The sequence below is a fragment of the Solea solea genome, chromosome 8 (assembly GCF_958295425.1).
Source record: "Solea solea chromosome 8, fSolSol10.1, whole genome shotgun sequence".
NCBI classification, from domain to species: domain Eukaryota; kingdom Metazoa; phylum Chordata; class Actinopteri; order Pleuronectiformes; family Soleidae; genus Solea; species Solea solea.
In genome coordinates this window covers 13,611,204-13,631,146 of record NC_081141.1, presented here as the reverse complement: position 1 = coordinate 13,631,146, position 19,943 = coordinate 13,611,204, and the positions used below count along the sequence as shown (strand labels likewise).

Here is a 19,943-nt window from a genome sequence, read left to right as displayed (position 1 = left end):
TTTTCCATTGTTTCTTAAGTTGTTGCATTAATTACTTGATCTTTTGCAACAAATACATGCAATTCAAATGTTGTAGCCTTAAAAAGTTCCCATTTATTTCTTGTAAATGACCAGGCTAATCTAATAAACAGTAGAGATTGTGGTAAAATAGTGATCTACAGGTCTTGTGCTCGTCCCTCTATTAAATCAAAGCCCACAAAAGAGCACAGTTGGCTTTATCAGTGTAAGGCCATCTACCTTCTTCTCTCCTCCACTGTGCTCTCAGTGGTGCTTGGCTGTCATGCAGGTGGATGATGATAATATAAGGGTTGTGTTGAGCTGCCAGACAGGAGATGGTGCCTGATAAGGAGACAAGCCCTCTCAGGGAGGTAAGGAAGCCCCCCCAGGAGTCAGCAAGTTAGGCAGGGAGTTTATGATTTGATTAGATTTTTTTTATTTAGAATATAACTATCACAATTCTTGCAAAAACACCCCTCTTGTTACTCTCATGTACTGTATTTATGAATGTCCATTTACTGGAGATGTCATTTTTATTAGTATGGAGATGCTTCCATCATTTAAGGCTGTGTAGAAAACCTACAGGAGGATTTTCCTCAGTCCACAAACAAAGAAAACGCTCATGTGCTGTCAGACACACTGTTTCTGTCTTGATGATGTCAGTGCTGAAGTCACTCTTCTTTTATTTATATTTATGCTATACTGAATGTTATTATGCATGCTTTTAATTCATTTACTTTTGCAGTCCCATACAAACATTTAATATGACATAACCTGACCCCTACCGAATCCTAACCCTAATCCGTTCCCTTTGCTTACCCCTACATTAATTATAACAAAAAAAAGATATTTTTTCCCATTTCCTTTCCCCCTGGTTTAATGCGTTCGGTTTTTTACCCCAACACTTCCTCCCCTGAAACCCGAGCACTAACCTCATTGGGTCTTATAACAGAGGAAGAAATGTGTCTGCACCACAGGTTACAAATTACACTACACACTTTCCCATGGGCTCTGTTGATATTAGGTATGCAACTGTACACAAAAGTTACAGTTCAAATAGGTTTTGGGATCACTGTTTAATATCAAATATTCTTTTGTTTTCAGAATCACTAAGCAGTGGTTTGTAGGGGAGCTCATAGGCTATAAAATTAAGTCATTAAGTCACTAGTACAGGAGGCAGGCCATAGTTCAAACACTGCAAGGATGTAATGTTTAAATGCCACATAGTATTGCACAGTTCCTGAAGTGATGATCACTTCCAGGGAACTGGTTATTGATTTGGGCTGTTTTAAACTATTTGTGGACTTAGTCCTTGTTCTGTGTTGCTCTAATTTACTGAAAACACCATGACTTCCTTTCGAATAGGACGCAGTATGAGAGGGTCCTCCAGCTGTGACTCCTTTTTTATATTTAACTAAACACAGGAGTTTCTTTGGTCTCAAGTCTGCTTTGAGATTTTTAATTACTTATTGAGTCATACTAAGTAGGAGTTTACAAAGCTTCATCCAATTGCTTTATGATTCTTTTTATGCCCCCAACCTGATGTACTATTTAGATGCATCAACTCCAATGCAGGGATGAGCCTGCAGTTCTCCAGTCTCTCCCTCCTCAGCAGCTCCCTGGCATCACATATCGGTTCAAATATATATTTAGTGCTTTTGGACACTCTCGCTGCTAATCAGTATCAGTATGGTGATAAGACCTTCCCTCACTGTTTGTTTTAACTGGAAATGTGTGAATATACAGAAGCTACTATCACTCCCTAAGGTTGCTCCACTGCTACCCAACCAGTTTGTCGTCAAGCTCAGCTGACATTCATGACCTTTTACCTGGTATTTAGGGCAGCAAATAACTCATCAAAACCAAATTTATCAGAAACTTGAAGTGTGATGAGAGTGACCAAAAATGTAGTCCATCTTTGTTCAAATGAATTTTCATCAAATTTGATTCCATTTTTTTTGTTTTGTTGATGACAAAACAAAAAAATGGATTGAAAATTGTTGTTTTTTGTTTGGTGATCACTATGTTTTGATTGCACTTAAATAAGGGTGGCATGTGTCTATCTTGGTATAGTCATTGAATCTTTCTTGTACTGACTTAATGAAGTTACATGCTATTGTTTTTTCCCCGTACCAACAAACCGAGTGGAAGGTTTATCATTTCATAAATACCACTTTTAAAGCAAGCGACTCTCTGTGAATCTGTAAATGACCCCTGGATTTAAACATTTTCCGTAAGCGTGATGAAAATTGTTTCATTTGTGAGCAAGATTGACAAATTCACCAGCGTTTGGTGCAACGTGTGTCCTGCGGAACACAAGCTAAGTGCACTTTTCAAAGCTCCAGCCCAATCCCTGTTGTATTTTTCACAGCCTAATACAAGAGCTGAGTGTAGCTTAAATAACAGTTTATAAAGCTGTCGGAGAATTGATGGTGTGGACAATACGGGTGACATATTACAGGCTGACAGAAATCAAATTCCATAAAAGTGAAATTGAAAACCCTCAGTGAGGCGGCCTTGCTGCTGAGTAGACAGCTCGTTTTAAAGTTTTCAGAGGACTGGAGAAAGCCAGCACTGTGTTGCAGCCCATTTTTAGAACAAGTACGGGACCTGTGAAATCAAACACTTAGAATATTCACTTCCATTCTATTTTACGTTTGTATTTCTTCTTGTCAGTTCAGACTGTAAGAGTGTAGCCTGTGAGTGATTCTAATATGGAGGATTGTACAATTATATAAAGGTGAACAATGCTGTTTATGGTGTAGTAGAGAATTAGGGCTTTGCTGTGCAATATGAACAAAAAAGGTTATCACAATAAATATTTTCAAATCAGTCGATGTCACATAATATATCAATTTTTCCTCTGCAGTGAAAGTTAAAGAAACCAGTTTATTGTGACATTAAACTAGTTTATGGACGGAAAACAACAAAAACTTCCGACACAAAACATTTTCAGTAATTATGTGTCATATCTCAGAGTGCATGCAAACACTGCATGAACATTTTATTGATATACTGTATATTGGTCTTTTGTTATATTGCTGTGGAAGTTAAAGTCCTGTTATAGTATTATTACAATTATTGATTTATGTACCAGCCTTTCTGAGAATGCTCTGGTATATCCACTGGAGTCATTATAGATTAGTGTGCAGCCATATTTTATAAATGAAAGGGTTAATGTCATAGCCATTGCATGACCTCAGGAAAGAGAGCATTTTGTTTGAGAAATGCATGTTTTTTAAGATTATATCCTGATTAAGAAGTGAAAACGTGTGGTTTCAAGCACATAAAACAATTTCCCCTCGGGGATGAATAAAGTGTTTCTATTCTATTCTATTCTATTTACAGCCAAAATCAGAGACACTGTACAGGTTACACATACTATCTTGTTAATTATTTCGCCTCGTGTCCCTGCAGAGAATAAAATGTATTCTCTTTAGTAAACAATGAGTCAGACGGTTTATTTAGATGGTTTATATTTTTAAGGTAATATGTTTGTCCTGATTTGTCAGCTATGTCATGTCTAGACAATCATGTCATGTGAAAGATGGGATGCTGGTGAACCGCTCTCGCTTGGCTTCGCTCTGTCACAAGCGTTATCTCATTGCCATTTGACACACAATCACCACTGGACTCCCCGTTAGTTTGGGATTTTGACATGACAGTGTGAAAAATGACACAGTTCATCAAGTGACTTGATTTGTAAGAAAATAAACTCCTTTTTTTATTTGATTGATCTTCAAAAGAATTTGTCAACAAGAGAATGCCAAACAGTCTCCACACCCAGCTTCTGAAATTGAAAGATTGCCTTTTGCTGACTTTTTCTTGATCGAAAAATTAATGGGATATTTTGGACTATTGATCAGACTAAACAAGCTATTTGAAGATGTCATGTTTATTTGACTGACAGAATAACCATCAGATGAATTGGAAATGAAAAAAAGATTATAAGTTGCGTCTATGTGCTGCTTTCAATCATTATTTGATATTATTATCACTCGGTTTGTAAAATTGCCCGTGTTTGTTTATTCTTGCATTCTAAAGCAGAAGTCTCTTGGTGACGGCTGCCTGCCAAGCCACAACATGTCCTCCCAGTACTGCATGCATTCCTTCTACCCAGCCGCCACCTACCTGACCCAGGGCCTGGGCTCCACCACCTGTGTGCCGCCCATCTATAGCCTGGAGGGCAGCAATAACAACAACAGCAACAACAGCAACAACAGCAGCAACAACAGCAGCAACAGCAGCAGCAGCAACTACAACCTATCTGAGACCATGGCAGCATGTGAGTGACACACACAAACTAGTTTTTATATCCTAGTAAGGACACATCATTGACATGATGCACTCCCTAGCCCCTTACCCTAACATTAACCATCACAACTAAGTGCCTAATCCTTACTTAAATACTTATTACTATTAGAAATATAATGTATTGGATGATTCACAATTTCCTAAAATGTGTTTCATCTGTTTAGACCAGATCTTAGTAATTCTGAATAAATAAGTTATTTCTTGTTGCGATATTTGTGTGGCTGTATCTTTGTTTGTTGGAACCCTAACCCAACCACTAACAGTCCTTGATGTAAACCTTATTTTAACCCTAACCCTAAAACCAGGTCTTAACCCGCAAACAGCCCTTTAAAATTGTGAGGACCAGACAAAATGTCCTTCACTCCGTAAACAAATCATCATCCCAATCCTTAACCGTAATTTAAATCTTACCCCTAAACTTTACCAGTTCCTCTGAAATTAGTTTAGGATCACGTTTTGATCTCTACTGGTCCTGACAAGATCAGTGTTTATGCCAGAGAAGGTCCTAAAGAGGTAACAAAAACAAGTACACTCATAAACACACACACACCCATAAAGTTTTAAGTGAGACTTTATCAGCAGAAAGAACATTCAAGGGAGGATTGCACTCATGTCATGAATGCTCTAAAATGTACAACATTAAATAAGTCAAAGGTGAAGTGTCATACTTTGAGATTTGTGTTTAATTCCACTTCAAATTCACAACTGTTACACTAAACTCACGTTGCGTCAAAGAAAAAGCAAAGTTCGAGGACAAGAGAAGGTTACGTTCAGTGGAAATAAAAAACAGACAACTATTGCCTGATGTGGTAACATTTGAAACAACCATTAAAGGCCTGCTAAAGGCCTGACAGTGCAGATCAGTTTTTTTTATTTTAATTTTTTTAACACAATGTTAGGTTGAATTAGAGCAGATCTCCTGATCTCTGATGTTTGACTATGCAGCTGTAGTTTTCTGGCACTAGAATCTCAGATGGGAATCTCAGCTGAGTGTGAGTGTGGTTTCCTGGATTTTTTTTCCTTCTCAGTGCCTGTGAATGTGGGTTAATCAGATTGTTCGTATTGCTTAATATTTTCAGGATATTATTTGAGGAATCTAACAAAGAATGCATGGAAGTGCACGATTAGAGAGAGAGATAAGGAGGACGATACAAGACAGTGCAGTCTGACACTGGGCTTGTGTGTCTGCACTGATCATTATTAAGAGTTCTAAACTATAAGTTTTTTCATTCTTCATTCTTGTAAGCGCACACTTCAGAAGAGATAAAGTAAATATGAAAACACAAATCACAAATGATTGTCATAGTTACAGAAGGATTTTGAATGTAAATGGATGGGTTGCATGTACTCTAAGGCACTTGTATCAACACAAATCTAATCTAATCTTGTAAATCCCATTTTGCATTTTGCAAAAGAAATTAGAATGAAGTATAGAATAAGATTTTCTTGTTTTTTGCCTGTGCACTGCAGTTGTGGTGAAAGTCACTTGTTTTATTGATGTTGTTTTAGTGGTCTATCACTGAAACAATGAAATTTGAAGAGGCAGGAGACACATTTTGCGTCACCAGCAGTTCCTGTTTTGTCAGTGTTGTAAAGACGCAGCAGTAGTAAGCAACATGCAGTAAAGACACTTTTTCGCAGAACTTTTGCTGCCTCATAATATGTACCCCTGCATGAAAAACATCCAGGTCCATCATATGTTGTGGCCTTTTCATATTTATATTATGTGGTACATGAAAGACTACAATTACTGCTGTGTTTTTAAAGAGAAATTTGCTTTTTAATAACAAAATTCTACTGTGTAATATGACTTATTTATAAAGGACATATCGGGAACATATAAGTACAACAACAGCATCCTTCTTTTGGTGAAATAGACAGCTGACACCACCAGCATTGCCAGTGTTAAGATCCCCACATCTCCTTCTCTACCTGTATTTGTTTATAACTTTCACCTGTCCTTTTCCTGTGAGGGTCCCATGTCATCCTCCTGTAGTGAATCGCCACGCTTCATTACAAGAAAACAACATTCTCAGAGGGTGGTCCCACTTTGGTGGCAGAGACCGTCATACCAGAAAAATTAACCCCATGAACCAGAGGTGTTTACACTAGTTTGGTTTGTGATTTTGCAGTGTAGTTAATATCCATAGCATGTGCAACCTCTCATCATAGACTGCACACATTTGGAGGTGCTTTGAGGACACATGTGGCCACATTCCTGAGCATGCAGGAACACAATTTGTCACATATTGTTCATGCTGTCACATTTGATTGTCAGTAGAGAGTCTCTTTGGGGATGTGATCTGATAATGCATATTGTAAAATCGGTGCAAAATATGACACTTAAATAAATCTAATAATAGAATCCTGGCGATTATGTGTAACTTTAAACCACTGTAATGAGACCGGCACTTCGACTGTGAATGCTTAGGACCTGAGATGTTCATTCACTCCCTGCACTCATCTGTCTTCCAAGATTAAAAAATCTACTTGCCCTTCCCGTGTGTATATATATGTATATTACAGCATATATATATATATGTATTTAGGGGTGGGAATCACAGGGTACCTCACAATACGATATGCGACACATGGGCCACGATACCAATAATATCACGATACAAAGATACTGTGATAATCAACAGACAATCACATAGCGATACATCACAATATCTGTCTAACTGAAGAAAACAAAACGTCCGTGAAAAGTTATGTGCAGGATTGCCCTTTTTGCAAGTTGTGATGCCCAGCGAGTGAAACTGGCAGGGACTGTTTACTTTAGAGCGCCTTAATTTGTTCATAAAAATATTGATATTTACCCTGGTGTATCGATTATCGTATTGCACGACGACATATAACCAAATGTATATTTTGAGAAACCCCCAAGATTGCCTAAGTGCTTCAAAATTCAGCCTCATCCCCTGTTAATCCTCGAATTGTTTCCTTTCAGCGAAACATGTTGTGTACCTCCAGATCTGTCAATGAGGAGGAAATAGCTGTGAGCCGCGAGCCTACCTGCCCTCCCCGTCTGCCGAGCTGCCAAACACACACTGTCAGATTTATCTCCCTCCCTGGATAGAGCTAATCATTTGACCAAATACAGAGATCCAAATAACCTTCAGGAGTGCCACGCTGTCCTTTCCCCTCCTCGCCCGCCTCTGCTACCTCCTCCCCCCCCCTCTCTGCCCTCCCCCTCCACAGGCCCCGCTGTCTCCGCAAAATTGCCTTCTGGAGTTAGTGAGCGGGAACAGTTAAGATTTACAAACAATGATGAAGCTTGTCATGCGTCTTTCTCCATCCGTCACGGCGGGCCGGGTGGAGCTGTGGGTAGAGCCGTCCTGGTGTTCTTCATAAAAGCCAGCTCTCTGTGAAATACGCCCCCGGCCAGCCTGTTTACTGCCCCGCACTCGTCAGCAGCTCCGCTACCGTAAATCGCAGAGCGGGAGGTGACAGTGCAGTCCATCAAACTCCCACCCCACCTCGCTGCCCTCCCAACATCTCACCTCACACTGTCGCCCCCCCCCCCCCCCTCATATATACAGTATATATATATATATATATATATATATATATGTGTGTGTGTGTGCGCCCATACGTACACACACACTTGTGCTGTTTCTCCACAAACCCGCTTCCTCACTGGGATCTAACCACTGAGGCTCAGATGAGCTGCCCCAAAAGACTTATGGCTGTTTCAGTCTTACAGGAGACAGCCTCAAGCCGAGTCTGTCGGTGCTTATGTTCTTCTTTGTCCTTGTCTAGACTTTCTCAAAATTGAAAGCGGCCTCAAAGTTTGCGAGCTGTCAGCACAGCAGCTTACTTCTTGCTTCTTTTGAAAACAAGATTTAGTCCGAGTCAGATCTCAGTCGAGCGCCGCTGTGCTGGCTATACATTTGTCTGTTTTGTTATATTGGTGTCAGCACAGAGCGTACAGTAATTTAAATGCAAATCAGATTGTTGAGGTATTGCAGATGTTAATCCTGCTAATCGATAGACCTGTGTGAGCCCATTAAGTTAGAAATCCATTACTATCTTTCTAGATGATATTCTATTGATTTTTCTTGCTGCAATCGATACAGTACTGTACAACAAAGTGAGTTACTGCGTATAAAGTCTGTAGTTTCAGGTTCTTGGCCTGCTCGGGGGAAAAAAGTGGAAAAAATGATAGAGAGATTGGTGTCAGTAAGTTTCTTTGTTTCGTGTGCAAAATGGGCTTTACCTGCTTTCAGATCAGATTACTTCAAACTTCCCACCCACCCACACACACACACACATAGTAAAAAAGTCCCTTCAAAAGCACACAAACAGACACACTCACTGTATGTGAACACACACACACACACAGTGGTGCTACACTCATTCAGGAGATGTCAAAAAGGCCTCTCACTCCTTTGGATTTATTAAACCTGAAAGTAAACGGTCCTTCCAACCCGAGAGGTGACCTTTTCCGAGGAAGTGCTGTTTCATGTCATGTAGCAGCCAGATTTCATTTCCTTGGTCACTGACATGCTGAGAACATCACTCACTGCAGTACATGTACTCAGTGTTGTTTCACATGGGGAAAATATAGCTGAGGAGAAGGTTTGCTTTGACTGTGGTGCAATGTACTTTATAAAAATATACTGTATCTCCGAGCCTTAGGCATCCCTTCAAATGTTACTTCTTATGAATACATTTATTTTTTTAACCTATTTTGTCAACTGCAAAGACGGTTGAGACAACGTAGCGACCCATTAGCCTTTTCTTTGACATTCCTGATGACAAGAACAGTGGCTCTGTTCAGTTCAAGTAGTCAAGACATTTACACCTTTTTTTTACCCCACCAGTGTCATTTTAAAATAGCTGCTGTGAAAGGGCTTATCCACTCTCCACAGTTTAGGTTGCTACAATTTCACATCAAGTTAAGCTCAACACCACATAGTTAGAAAATTGAAGTGTAGCAGCCGCCATATGGTGAGTGGCAAGTCCATCCCATAAACCAATACAAGTAGATGTGGAGAAACATTTTTAAATTCAACAGATTATGATGAATCATTTTTATATTCAATTATTTATATTAATTTAAGTACTAATAACAACAGTCATAGATGATAAGATCTATGTCTGCAAATGTTACATTCTATGTCTTTTTTCTGCAGTGAAATGATATACTACATAACTGCAAATGATTGACAATCATTTTATTCTATACAATAATAATATATTATTAATATATCCTATGTATTCAGCTGTTAATTGCTATATATTTTCAAGTTATAAAAGTGTGATTTTGGTTCAGTGGATGTTTTTAATGACATTAATTATTTATTGCAATAATCACAGTCATATGATCTCAATATGAAAGTACTTTAAAGTTAATCTTCATGAGCATCTCTACTAATGTCACTCACAATATGGCGTCGACGTACGATACTGCTGCTCATGAGGCGTCTACGTATATATGTCTATGGTTGCAGCAGTTGAAACATTTCTCTGGTTTGGCTAATAAATGTAGGAGCTGTGACTGGAGCAGGTTACCCTGCTGGGGCCTGTCGGGGCCTGGAAGGCCTCTTTGACTGTGTGGCTGATTGAGTCTCGCCTGGCTCTTGCTTACAGTACAAAAGTCCTATGTGGCCTATCAGACTGTCCTCTCTACCCCGCTGCGCTGCTAAGTGCCCTTATAGCCTCTGGAGCTGTAGATGAGCTAAATACCAGTGTAATTGTCTGCTTAGGGCACAAGCACCTTTGTAATGTGTTGTACAACACCACCATTAACTCGGGCCTGGGGCTATGGAGACAGTAAATGGCCAGGACTGTGTAGTTTATGTCCTCTTCCCCTCACACACACTCTCTCTCACACACACACACACACACACACACACAGACCCACACATGCTTACACTGTCCATTTATCTCACACCATTTTGTTTACCAGTTTACTAAATTGTTCCACTCTGAATTCTGCAAATGTTGTACTGGTTATTGGAAACTAATAAGATGTCTTGCAAAACTTTAATTAAAAAACTTAAAAAATCTTGCTGTCCAGACAACAAAATGAGAGGAACGTTGGTAGTTTTTCATTCTTGTGCCATCACAGTCATGGCAGCTATTATGGTCCATACATACGAAAACGAGTTTAAGAGATTCTCCAAAACGTTGTGTATAGTATTGGCTTCTTATTCACTTGAAACTAGCATTTTGGGAGCCCTAACATGCTAAAATATCTCGTAACACTACCCTCTACACAGAGCACAAGCTGTATGCACATGCTCCAAGTCTTATTCTGTGTCTTTGGTGTAGTTCTGTGACTTTGTTAGGATACAGCAAGCACAGGTGGTGTGGGGAATGTTTTGCACTAACTGTGTGTTTTGCACTAAATGTTAAATTAACAAACTTTAATTTAACATTTTCTTGACCAAAATAATTGCACATTTAAAGTGTTATTACAATATTCTTAAACATTTGCTTGAAATGACTCTAAATTGCTCTGAAATCACTTGGCAAAAGAAAAACAAAGCAGTTTCACCATTCACGATTACTCTATAGAACGTAAATCTTTCAAATCTTTGTGGGTGCTTTTTTTTTCACCAGGTGTGCGTATCATCTTTGTGGAAATTTGTAAGCAGTCATCTGCAGACACATGCTCATAGTGGTTTATCAGTGATAGCTTGTATAAACATTTTAATACAAGTAACATTTTCCTAAAAAAGATTTTAATAAAGAAAAGGCACAAAAGGACAGTGCTAAGTTGCAATGTCTAATATTCAAACTAAATGTGATTTTACCCTTTGGTATACTAATAAGACACAGCATCAGTTGGATTTTATTACCTGTAGCGAAGTGTGTCTTATGAAGTCCTACTGTACTATTTTATTTATGTTGACACGTTCAATGAATATCTGTCCAAATGAATATAACAGATTTATTGCAACACTTGTGAGCTGTTAATCACAGAATCGGGATGTTTACTGCATATCAAAAGATAATCTACATATAAATGACTTCATACACCGTGTATATCACACTGCTGTCTATGCATGTGTGCAGAGTGGATGTTATTTCGCTGATATCTCTGAATAAAGCAGACTTTGGTATGTTACGGTACTTTCCGACCTAATCATGCTTTTGTATTCACTTTCCTTTGCATTGTTTTTTAGCAGCTGTGGCAGCTCCGTTCAGATTGATAAATGACGCTGTCTTGGCAGCTTCTCTGAAACAGCTGAATGACTTGGATAAACACATTAGGCAGCTTTAGCACCCGTGAGAAGCATCCTCCTTTCCATAGCAATATATTTCACTCTCCCTGTGTCCTTTACTTTGGCATTTTTCTTACCCTGTCGACTCGCAATGAATCTCTTGTTTAAAACGTAATGATAGAAAAGTCCCACAAATATTGATCGGTTGCCTCGGCTCATTATTGCATATCCATAACGTTTCGACAGATCACATCAGAAAGCCCGGCGATAGACTGACAGGCCATTTTGTGAGTTGATGGGGCACAGTAGCCGAAATGGAGATTTAGCATAGGGACGAGGGCCGTGTCACGCCTCTCCGACAGTCATCTTCACTGGGGACAGATTGGTTAACAATGCCGGAGCAAAGGTTCCTCTGTGCTTAATTAGCCTTTGACCCCGACACTGATGCCCTCTGTCAACCTACCTCTCTCTTCAGCCCCCATAGCGAACACATAATGAGCATTTAAATGTTTTCTGAACCACTGTAATGGCATCATAAGATACTGCGTCACTTTGAACTGCCCCAACAGTTCTCCAATGAAGTGATGAGAATGAGAAATATGTTGAAGATTTAACTCCACATACCAATAAGATGAACAGTCTTCATTGATGATCATGCAAAATCAATTGTTTCGCTCTTTATTTGCTTCTTTGATTAAGCTGTTTGATGTGCCCTGAAATTACTCAGCTCAGGCTTCACTGTATGAGCAGTGTTCACTATTAAGTGTCTGCACTTGTGGCATTTTCTTTACCACAGGAATATTCCAGATTCTTTATAACTGAAGATCTAGTCTAAGTGTAGAATATCAGCTGTGACAGATCTGAAAAAGATGGGAATCTTTCGTTTTCAGTCACAGTAGAATTTTCTTCCCAGACTATAAAGAAATTATTTTCAGTTGTACTTGGTGAAGACTTTAAGTTGTGTTGACAATTTAAACTAAACCATCCCTTTAAAGTTTTTACTAGCAAGCCTAATCACAGATACCACTTAGGTTTTAAACTGATTTAGCCTTCCAAAATGTGTATCCTTCCATCCTCTTGTTTTTTGTGTATTTCACCTCATAATTCAAAAGTCTAGTGTGGCATAAGTTCCGTCAAAGATGTTCAACCTTTCTCCGAAGGTTGTCATTTCAGAGGTACAGAATTCAAGTTTTGCTATGTAGGAAACTAAGTAAAAATGTTGCTTTGCATTATATCTATGTTTGATACAGTCACATTATATAAGAATAAGAGTGGTCCAGATAAATCTATGATTTGAAACTGAGGGTGAAGGTCTCCGGAGTGAACATCAGCTGAGTGGCGTGAGCCTCCACTGTTCAGTACTCACTATTCAAAGCCTATTGGCTCTTTGACTGAGTTTTCTGGGTCATTAAATCCTGCTGCTGGGCTGATGATGAGGAGCCAGACACCCATATTGTTTCCTGAGAGGGGAGCATCCATCTCTACAAGGGTCGTCCTCAGTTGGACACACATGGGACTCACTCAAACTGGCCACGGATGACTTTTTTTTGGACACAGCTCGTATCATTTTAATGGGAACCATTTAATCCTAGGCCAACCTTGTCATTTGACAGGCAACTCTTCATTCTTAAGATTGAATTTTTTTTTGTTCCCTTGATAATAGCCTCCTCTAAGTGCTTCAGTCTCTGGACAGGGCTGACACATTCGAAAATATGTGTCTTTCAGGTACATTGCAGCCTGTGCCCTGAATAAATCATATTGTAGTTGAAAACTGTATTATTTATGTAATAGATTAATACAAACAATAAACATTTCAGGATCATGTTGGTCAGGCTACCTGGATTTATTTTGATTTGATGGCTGTAGAATTGTCAAACAATGTTCAATGAGTGAGTGCTTTTTCCCCTTTTTCAAGATAACTTTCACTTTCGATATCTGCCAGTTATTCACCCGTTTAGGAATTACAGTAATTACAGTAATTAATAGTACTAAGAAGCTGACCTCACAAACGTGTAATACACTGGGGAATCTTGCCTGTGATTGGACAGTCTTTCCGCGGAGGTCCTGAGGGCTACGAATTCCATCCATGTTCTACCGCTTTATCCTCCACAGAGGGTGCTGTGCCAATCTCAGCTGACATAGGATGAAAGGCGGGGTCACACCCTGGACAGATCCCCAGTCCATAGTTTTTTAATTCAGATTTCAAATTTCAACCAAGGCACTTGGGGGTGTTGCTTGAGCAAAGACCAGTTTGTCCCACTTCTTTGCCTCAAGCATTAAAAGATGCATTGAAAGCGCTGGCTTCATTCCAAAAAACGTGAGCTATTTTCATTCCGATGCGACGGAGGTGTGCTCAGAAAAACAGGTGAATCGCAACAGATGTGCGATGTGACAGCGTCATTCTTGTGGGCACGTATCTGATACTGCATTCAACTCTGTACGCTCCCTACAGAGAAACAGCCACAACCACTTGTCTGTAATATGTTCATCATTTTGCCTTGCTAGTAGCCTTAACACTGCTACAAGCCCACTTCAAATACCTTTACAAATGAGATAATGTCAGAAAACCTGCTTATAACGCTGTAGTTTACCATAGCAGTGTGTGTGTGTGTGTGTGTTTACTTAAGTGTTATCTACCCCCATGACCCTTGTATACGGTGGATGAGTGTAGAGTATGAAACCTACAGACAGAGCTTATCCCTGGTGGATCAGACTGAATTACCATCTCCTCTCACATCTGGGCTTTTGTTCCCCTCTTTGGCAGCAGCAGAAATGATTGCACCTTCATTCACTCCCTCCCTCCCTCTCTTAACAGGACAAGTGGGAGGTTAAAAAAGCTTCCTTTTGTTATTCCACACAAAGACTGTTTAATAGTTTGGAAATCTTATATAGAGTGCTGAGTGACTGGGATAAGGGCAAAAGTTCAGCCAGGAGAATAAACTCACTCTCTCTGCGGCACCAGCAGGTGTGTTGTGTGCGTTGTTACAAGTTGTTTTTTTTATTTGTCGACTACCTTAAGTGGATTGTTAGAATTTACACAAGGCCCCTTTTTTATGATGTGAAATGTTTCACTCAGTATAACTCACATCAGGGCAGCAACAGCTCAAATACCATACTGGAAAAGTTGAATTAAACAATTCAATTCAATTGTATTTGTATAGCGCCAAATCACAACATACATTATCTCAAGGCACTGTACATAGACAACATTATAGAAAGCAGAGAAACCCAACAATTCACACAACGAGCAAGCACTAGGCATCTGTGGAGAGAGAATCTCTGACTGAACCAGACTCAAAGATGTGTGGCCATCTGCCTCGACCGGTTGGGGTGAAAGGGAAAAATGGGGGACAGAAAGGGGGGAGAGAAAGGCCAAGAGGGAGGTGAGGTAGAGACAGAAGAAAGAGACCTGGAGCAGATACACAAAATGTAATCAAGTTACAAGTTTAGACAAGACAATTGTGAATCAGTGATGACATGTTTATAGAACTACAATGTCATTTATACAAGCAGCAGCAGAGATTGTTGATAAAGATTATACTGATATCAACTTTAATAATAATGATAATGGTAACATATGATATGAGTGATAATTATAGCCTCGAAACTGGATCTGGATCCTGCAGCCTGCGAGATGAGGACACAGAGAGAGAGAGAGAGAGAGAGAGAGAGAGATTGAAGGGACAGGAAGGAAAGACACAAACTAGGGAGAGAAACAAGGTTAGTTACATATAATGAAGTCATATTCATACCCTGAGTGTGAGAGAGGAAGTGTGAGTGCAACACAGGAATTCCCTCCGACCAGAATAGTTTTGTCCAGATCTTCTTTTTCTTACCTTTTTAAACCAAATAATAATATGTGTAACTGTCAATGAAACGTGTGTGTTAATTGTTTAATTAGATGTTGCCCCGGTGTCATTAACAGGTGTAGGCTAATAGGGAACAAGGATTTCAGCTGTTTCAGACATTAATCTGTATTAAGCAGGAGAGCAGAGGACAGTCGGATGCAGCAGACAACACATGTACCACAGTGTGTCGTGATTTAACGTCCCCAGCGAAACTAACACGTCCAGTTGCCTTCAGCCTTTAATTACATCATAGATTTCCTGCTGATGAACAGGCAGAGAATTAACAGTGAAGGGGCTAATTCACAGCCGCTCTCCTCCACCCACATGCTGTTATTGCTGTACAAGGAGATCACTGAGGGATAAAAAAAAAAAAGAGAGCCGGTTGCACTTAGCTACACAAACATTAGTATTAACGATTGGGCTGCCAGTTTGGAATTGGTGACAAACTGCAGACGGGCAGAAATTGGAGTCCGAAACCAATCAGGAAGTTAATGAGGAGAAAAATTACTCCTCTTTTCCCCTCCCACCACTGCTGAGGAAGAGAGAGAGAGAGAGAGAGAGAGAGAGAGAGAGAGAGAGAGAGAGAGAGAGAGAGATGAGAAGTGTGAATGAGGATTCTGGGAAACCTGGAACATTAGCCCTTGTTTATATACAATAGGTGTTACTGTGATGAGGTGGGTTTTCATTGTAATAATGTGATAATTACAGTTTATGATTTATTATATTTTTGAGTTCTATACTTCAGATGTTACCTCTACTCAGCAGAAGCAACACACTAATATCTCTATAGGTATTTATTCATTGTTGTACTCATCTGTCAGGGTTTTTTATTCATTAATGAACCAATAATTTGAAGTCCACAGAAAACGGAAATGTCCATCACAATTTCTCAACACCTAACCATATTTGATCTAGAGTAGCAATACAATGTATTAATAAGCAATTATACAAATTGATTTAGTTGTTGATTTGTTTTCATTTAAGATTTTTGCTGATTTCTGCCACGTGCATATTCCTCTCTGTATGATATGGCCTGAAATGTTCTCATTGTTTTTTGTTATTTAAAAAAAACCTTTTTATTCATCTATATATATATTTTACAATCACATTATTAGGAACAATAAAAAAAAGAAAAAAAAGGGAAACGTGAGGTCCAGCGTATCAACAATACACAGTAGGTACACAGTGGTAATGACAGCTATCTTACACCTCGTAAATGGGAAAATAAAATAATAAATAACAATTGAATAAAGGAGGAGAAGGAAAGTAACAAACCCATCCACTCCATTATTACCCACCTTGTCTTTATCTAGGCGAAGGATAAAGGTAATTTTTCCAAGTATAAGATATTGTTTTATTGAAATATGTTTACATTTAAGGTCTAAAATAGTAGAGCTTTCATGAAATATATACAATTTATAATAATCTTGTTGGATTTTTTAGTGAAAACCCAGAAGTTACCAGAACTACATCTGTGAAATCTTCAAATTTGCTTTGTTCTTAAACTAAATCCTCTCATATTAGAATCATAAGCCAGGGGGGGGTTTTTCCACTTAAAAAAATACTTTCAGAGACTAAAAAGCACTGATATTGTAACCTGGATGTTGAAGTTAGAAAGTGATGGATGTCTAGAATGAGTGTTAGTAACACAAATGACTCTACGAACACAGTGGATTGTTGTTAACCAGCCTCACAGTGTTATTAGTGTGTGCTATAGCTGTGGAGTGCTGAAGTGGGTGTGTGAGCAAATCTCTCATGTTAACTGTAAAAGATCTAGTGCTTTTGTTTAGTCTTCACTGTGTTCCCTTTTTGCTGACTGATTCAATTTGCTATAAATCCCGAGCGTTGCTAAGAATCATTTTACTGTGCGGTCGTATTTATATCAGGTGAGCACGGCACCAAAGAGAGAGGGCCATTTATTCTGCGGCGCTGATGATACGACTCTGCTGTTTTGTCTGTCTCACTACAGTATTTCTCCTCTCCTTTTTATTTACTGACCTTACTGTACGAAGACATTTTTATTTTATGTGTGATGCTGTACTGTCTACCTACACCAGGCAATATGAGTTCATCATATTAATGACTTTGAGGAGTATCCAGAAAAAAGATTTGTGGCTCAAGATCTGGGATAGATTTGAGGTTTATCTATTTTTCAAAGGCATTAACATACTTCAATTTTCCACACTGTTAATATTCTTTTTTGGTTAAACATTATCCCTGAAGTGTTTTTGTTTTTACTGTGTTTTGTTAGGAGCCAGTTTGTGGAGGGATTGGTAAAGATTTTGATCTTCTGTAGGGGACAATATGAAACATCATGATGGAACATCTCTCCTCCCTGAGCAGTGACACCCAAGAAACTCCAGTAATAATATATATATCACGATATCTTCTTCAATTACAGTATAGCATAGGTTGAATATGCATTGTGGAAACACCCTTTGAGACAGAACACATAGAACCGCTTTGGATGTTTTACTTCAAATGTGTGAAGCGTTTCTCTCGTGTTGTGTTTGTAGTTTTCCGCCCACAAAGAAGTTTGAAATGACAATTCGCTGGTTTCCTCAACTTTCACTCAAGAACAAAAAAAAAATCAAGCTTTAATTATCTAACATTTAATATCATAATTATCATCCTATCCTATCAGTACCGACTGGGTTGAGAAGTCAGTCTGTCACTTGCTTCACACTCACTGTCTTGTCCATAATAAAGACATCAACCACCCAATAATTTGATGATAAATTGTTTTATTTGTTAAGTAATCCATTAAGGTTTTAGATCACAAAATACTCAGAAACCCATTTACACCCCCTGTCAACCACCCCCCAATCAGAACCAGGAGTGGGAATCACTAGGTACCTCACAATACGATACACGATACAACGATTCTATGATAATCAGTATATTATAAGACAATCATATAGTGATATATCACTGTAGGAGCCATGAAGGTGCTTATTATGATGAAAGAAGTAATATATAATTTAATGGCTGTCTAACTGAAGAAAATAAAACATCTGTGAAAAGTTAAAAGTGCATAAAGTGTATGTATTGAGCGTGGCTGGACCGTCTCTTAATGTAGCTTTCTCCACCATTATCCTGCCGTAAACTCCCTCTTCTTCAGCCAGGTAACTTCCCCCCAAGTTTCTCTCAGTGCCGCCCACAAGGAGACATCAAGTGTCTCCACGATTGTGTCATGACTGTGTCATGATGATCAGCTGACCACAGATCATGTTGCCTCTGTTGCCCGGTCATGTCGCTTTGCACAAAAAACGGGCCATACCTAAATCAACAGGCTACCCTCGCTCCTAGTACAGGCTCTGGTCATTTCCCGCCTCGACTACTGCAGCGCCCTGCTAACGGGCCTCCCGACCTGTGCTGTGAAACCCGTTACAGATGGTCCAGAACGTGGCGGCGGCGGCGGCGGTGGCGGTGGCGGTGGCGGCGGCGGCACGTGTCACCCCTCTGTTTATTTAGCTCCACTGGCTACCCTTAGCCTCCTGCGTTAAATTCAAATCACTGATGCTAGCCTACAAAGTGCTCCATGGGTCTGCTTCCACCTACTTAAATGCTCTCCTAAAGGCTTATGTTACGCCTCGGCTACTCCATTCATCAAAGGATTGTTGTCTAGCGGTGCCAACACCCCGCACATGACAATCCAGACTCTTTTGGTGTGTCGTTCCACCTACCGAGTGCTACCAGAACAGGGGCGTCCCTGGACCCATCTGCTTCTGCACTTGTGGATTTCTTTTCTTTCCAATACTTCTTCAATGTACGTAGCTCAATCCTCTTTTGTAAGTCGCTTTGGATAAAAGCGTTTGCTAATTGCTTAAATGTTAAAAATAATTGTTAAGTATCGACGTCTAGCGAGTGAAACTGACAGGGACCTTTTTTACTTCAGAGCGTCTTAATTTGTTAAAGTATCGATATTTGCCCTGGCATATCAATTATCAATTCCAGCGAAGATGACGATAGATCATCAAATTGATATTTTGACCCACCTCTAATCAGGGCCATTGTTTTTTGGTTTTGTCTCTGCAGCCTTTTCACCCAGCAGCATCATCACTGGTCACAACTCCACCATGAACTACAGGCCCGTCAACTCCCTGGATGTCAAGGCCGAGTGTGAGATCAGCTTCACTGTCAACTCCGTCTTTGACAGTGAAGCAACCGAATAAAGAAGCTAAGAGTACGATAAAAGCCTGATGAGATTAGTTGGAAAAAAAACGACAACAAAACTAGTTGTTCTTGCAAAACAAATTCCATAGTTCACTGTTGCTACTTGTTCCTCTTTCTCTGTATTTTAGATTGTGTAGTTTTAGTTCAGTTTACACTAAAGCTGTTTAATCTAGTCTTGGTGCCAGTTCATCAGAAAAGAAAGTTTGGAAGGAGCAATTTTACAGAAAGTCAGAACCTGTTTTATATGCCAAGTTAATGAAAAGGTTCAAAACTGACGTGAGCTTGAATAACTCTAATTCACAGAGTTGTTTGTCTGTTGTAGAGACCAACTGTTCATGTTTTTAATAACGCTGGTGCCTTTTTTTGTTATTCAAACAACTAATGAATGTGTTATACAGCGTAGTGAAAGTGCTTTGTAGCTCACAGCACATGG

The 19,943-nt window shown here is 39.4% G+C and overlaps 2 protein-coding genes across 3 annotated transcripts in view; both read left to right on the top strand.

Moving 5' to 3' along the window:
- Nucleotides 1-12,400, top strand: part of kank1a (KN motif and ankyrin repeat domains 1a) — a 78,227-nt gene extending 65,827 nt beyond the window's left edge. The window contains exon 13 of the mRNA XM_058636612.1: nucleotides 12,391-12,400. The gene's annotated coding sequence lies outside the window, so the exon portion shown is untranslated. The remainder of the gene's footprint in view (nucleotides 1-12,390) is intronic.
- dmrt1 (doublesex and mab-3 related transcription factor 1) overlaps nucleotides 1-19,943 on the top strand; it is a 33,126-nt gene that overhangs the window by 12,058 nt on the left and 1,125 nt on the right. The window contains exons 6-7 of one of the 2 annotated variants that reach the window (XM_058636621.1): nucleotides 4,045-4,282; nucleotides 19,373-19,943. The exon at nucleotides 19,373-19,943 is cut by the window's right edge and continues 1,125 nt beyond it. In XM_058636621.1, the coding sequence (XP_058492604.1) occupies nucleotides 4,045-4,282; nucleotides 19,373-19,509 (375 nt within the window). In that variant the 3' untranslated portion in view covers nucleotides 19,510-19,943. Of the gene's footprint in view, nucleotides 1-4,041; nucleotides 4,283-19,372 lie in introns of both variants that reach the window. The other variant, XM_058636620.1, reaches the window with a different exon arrangement.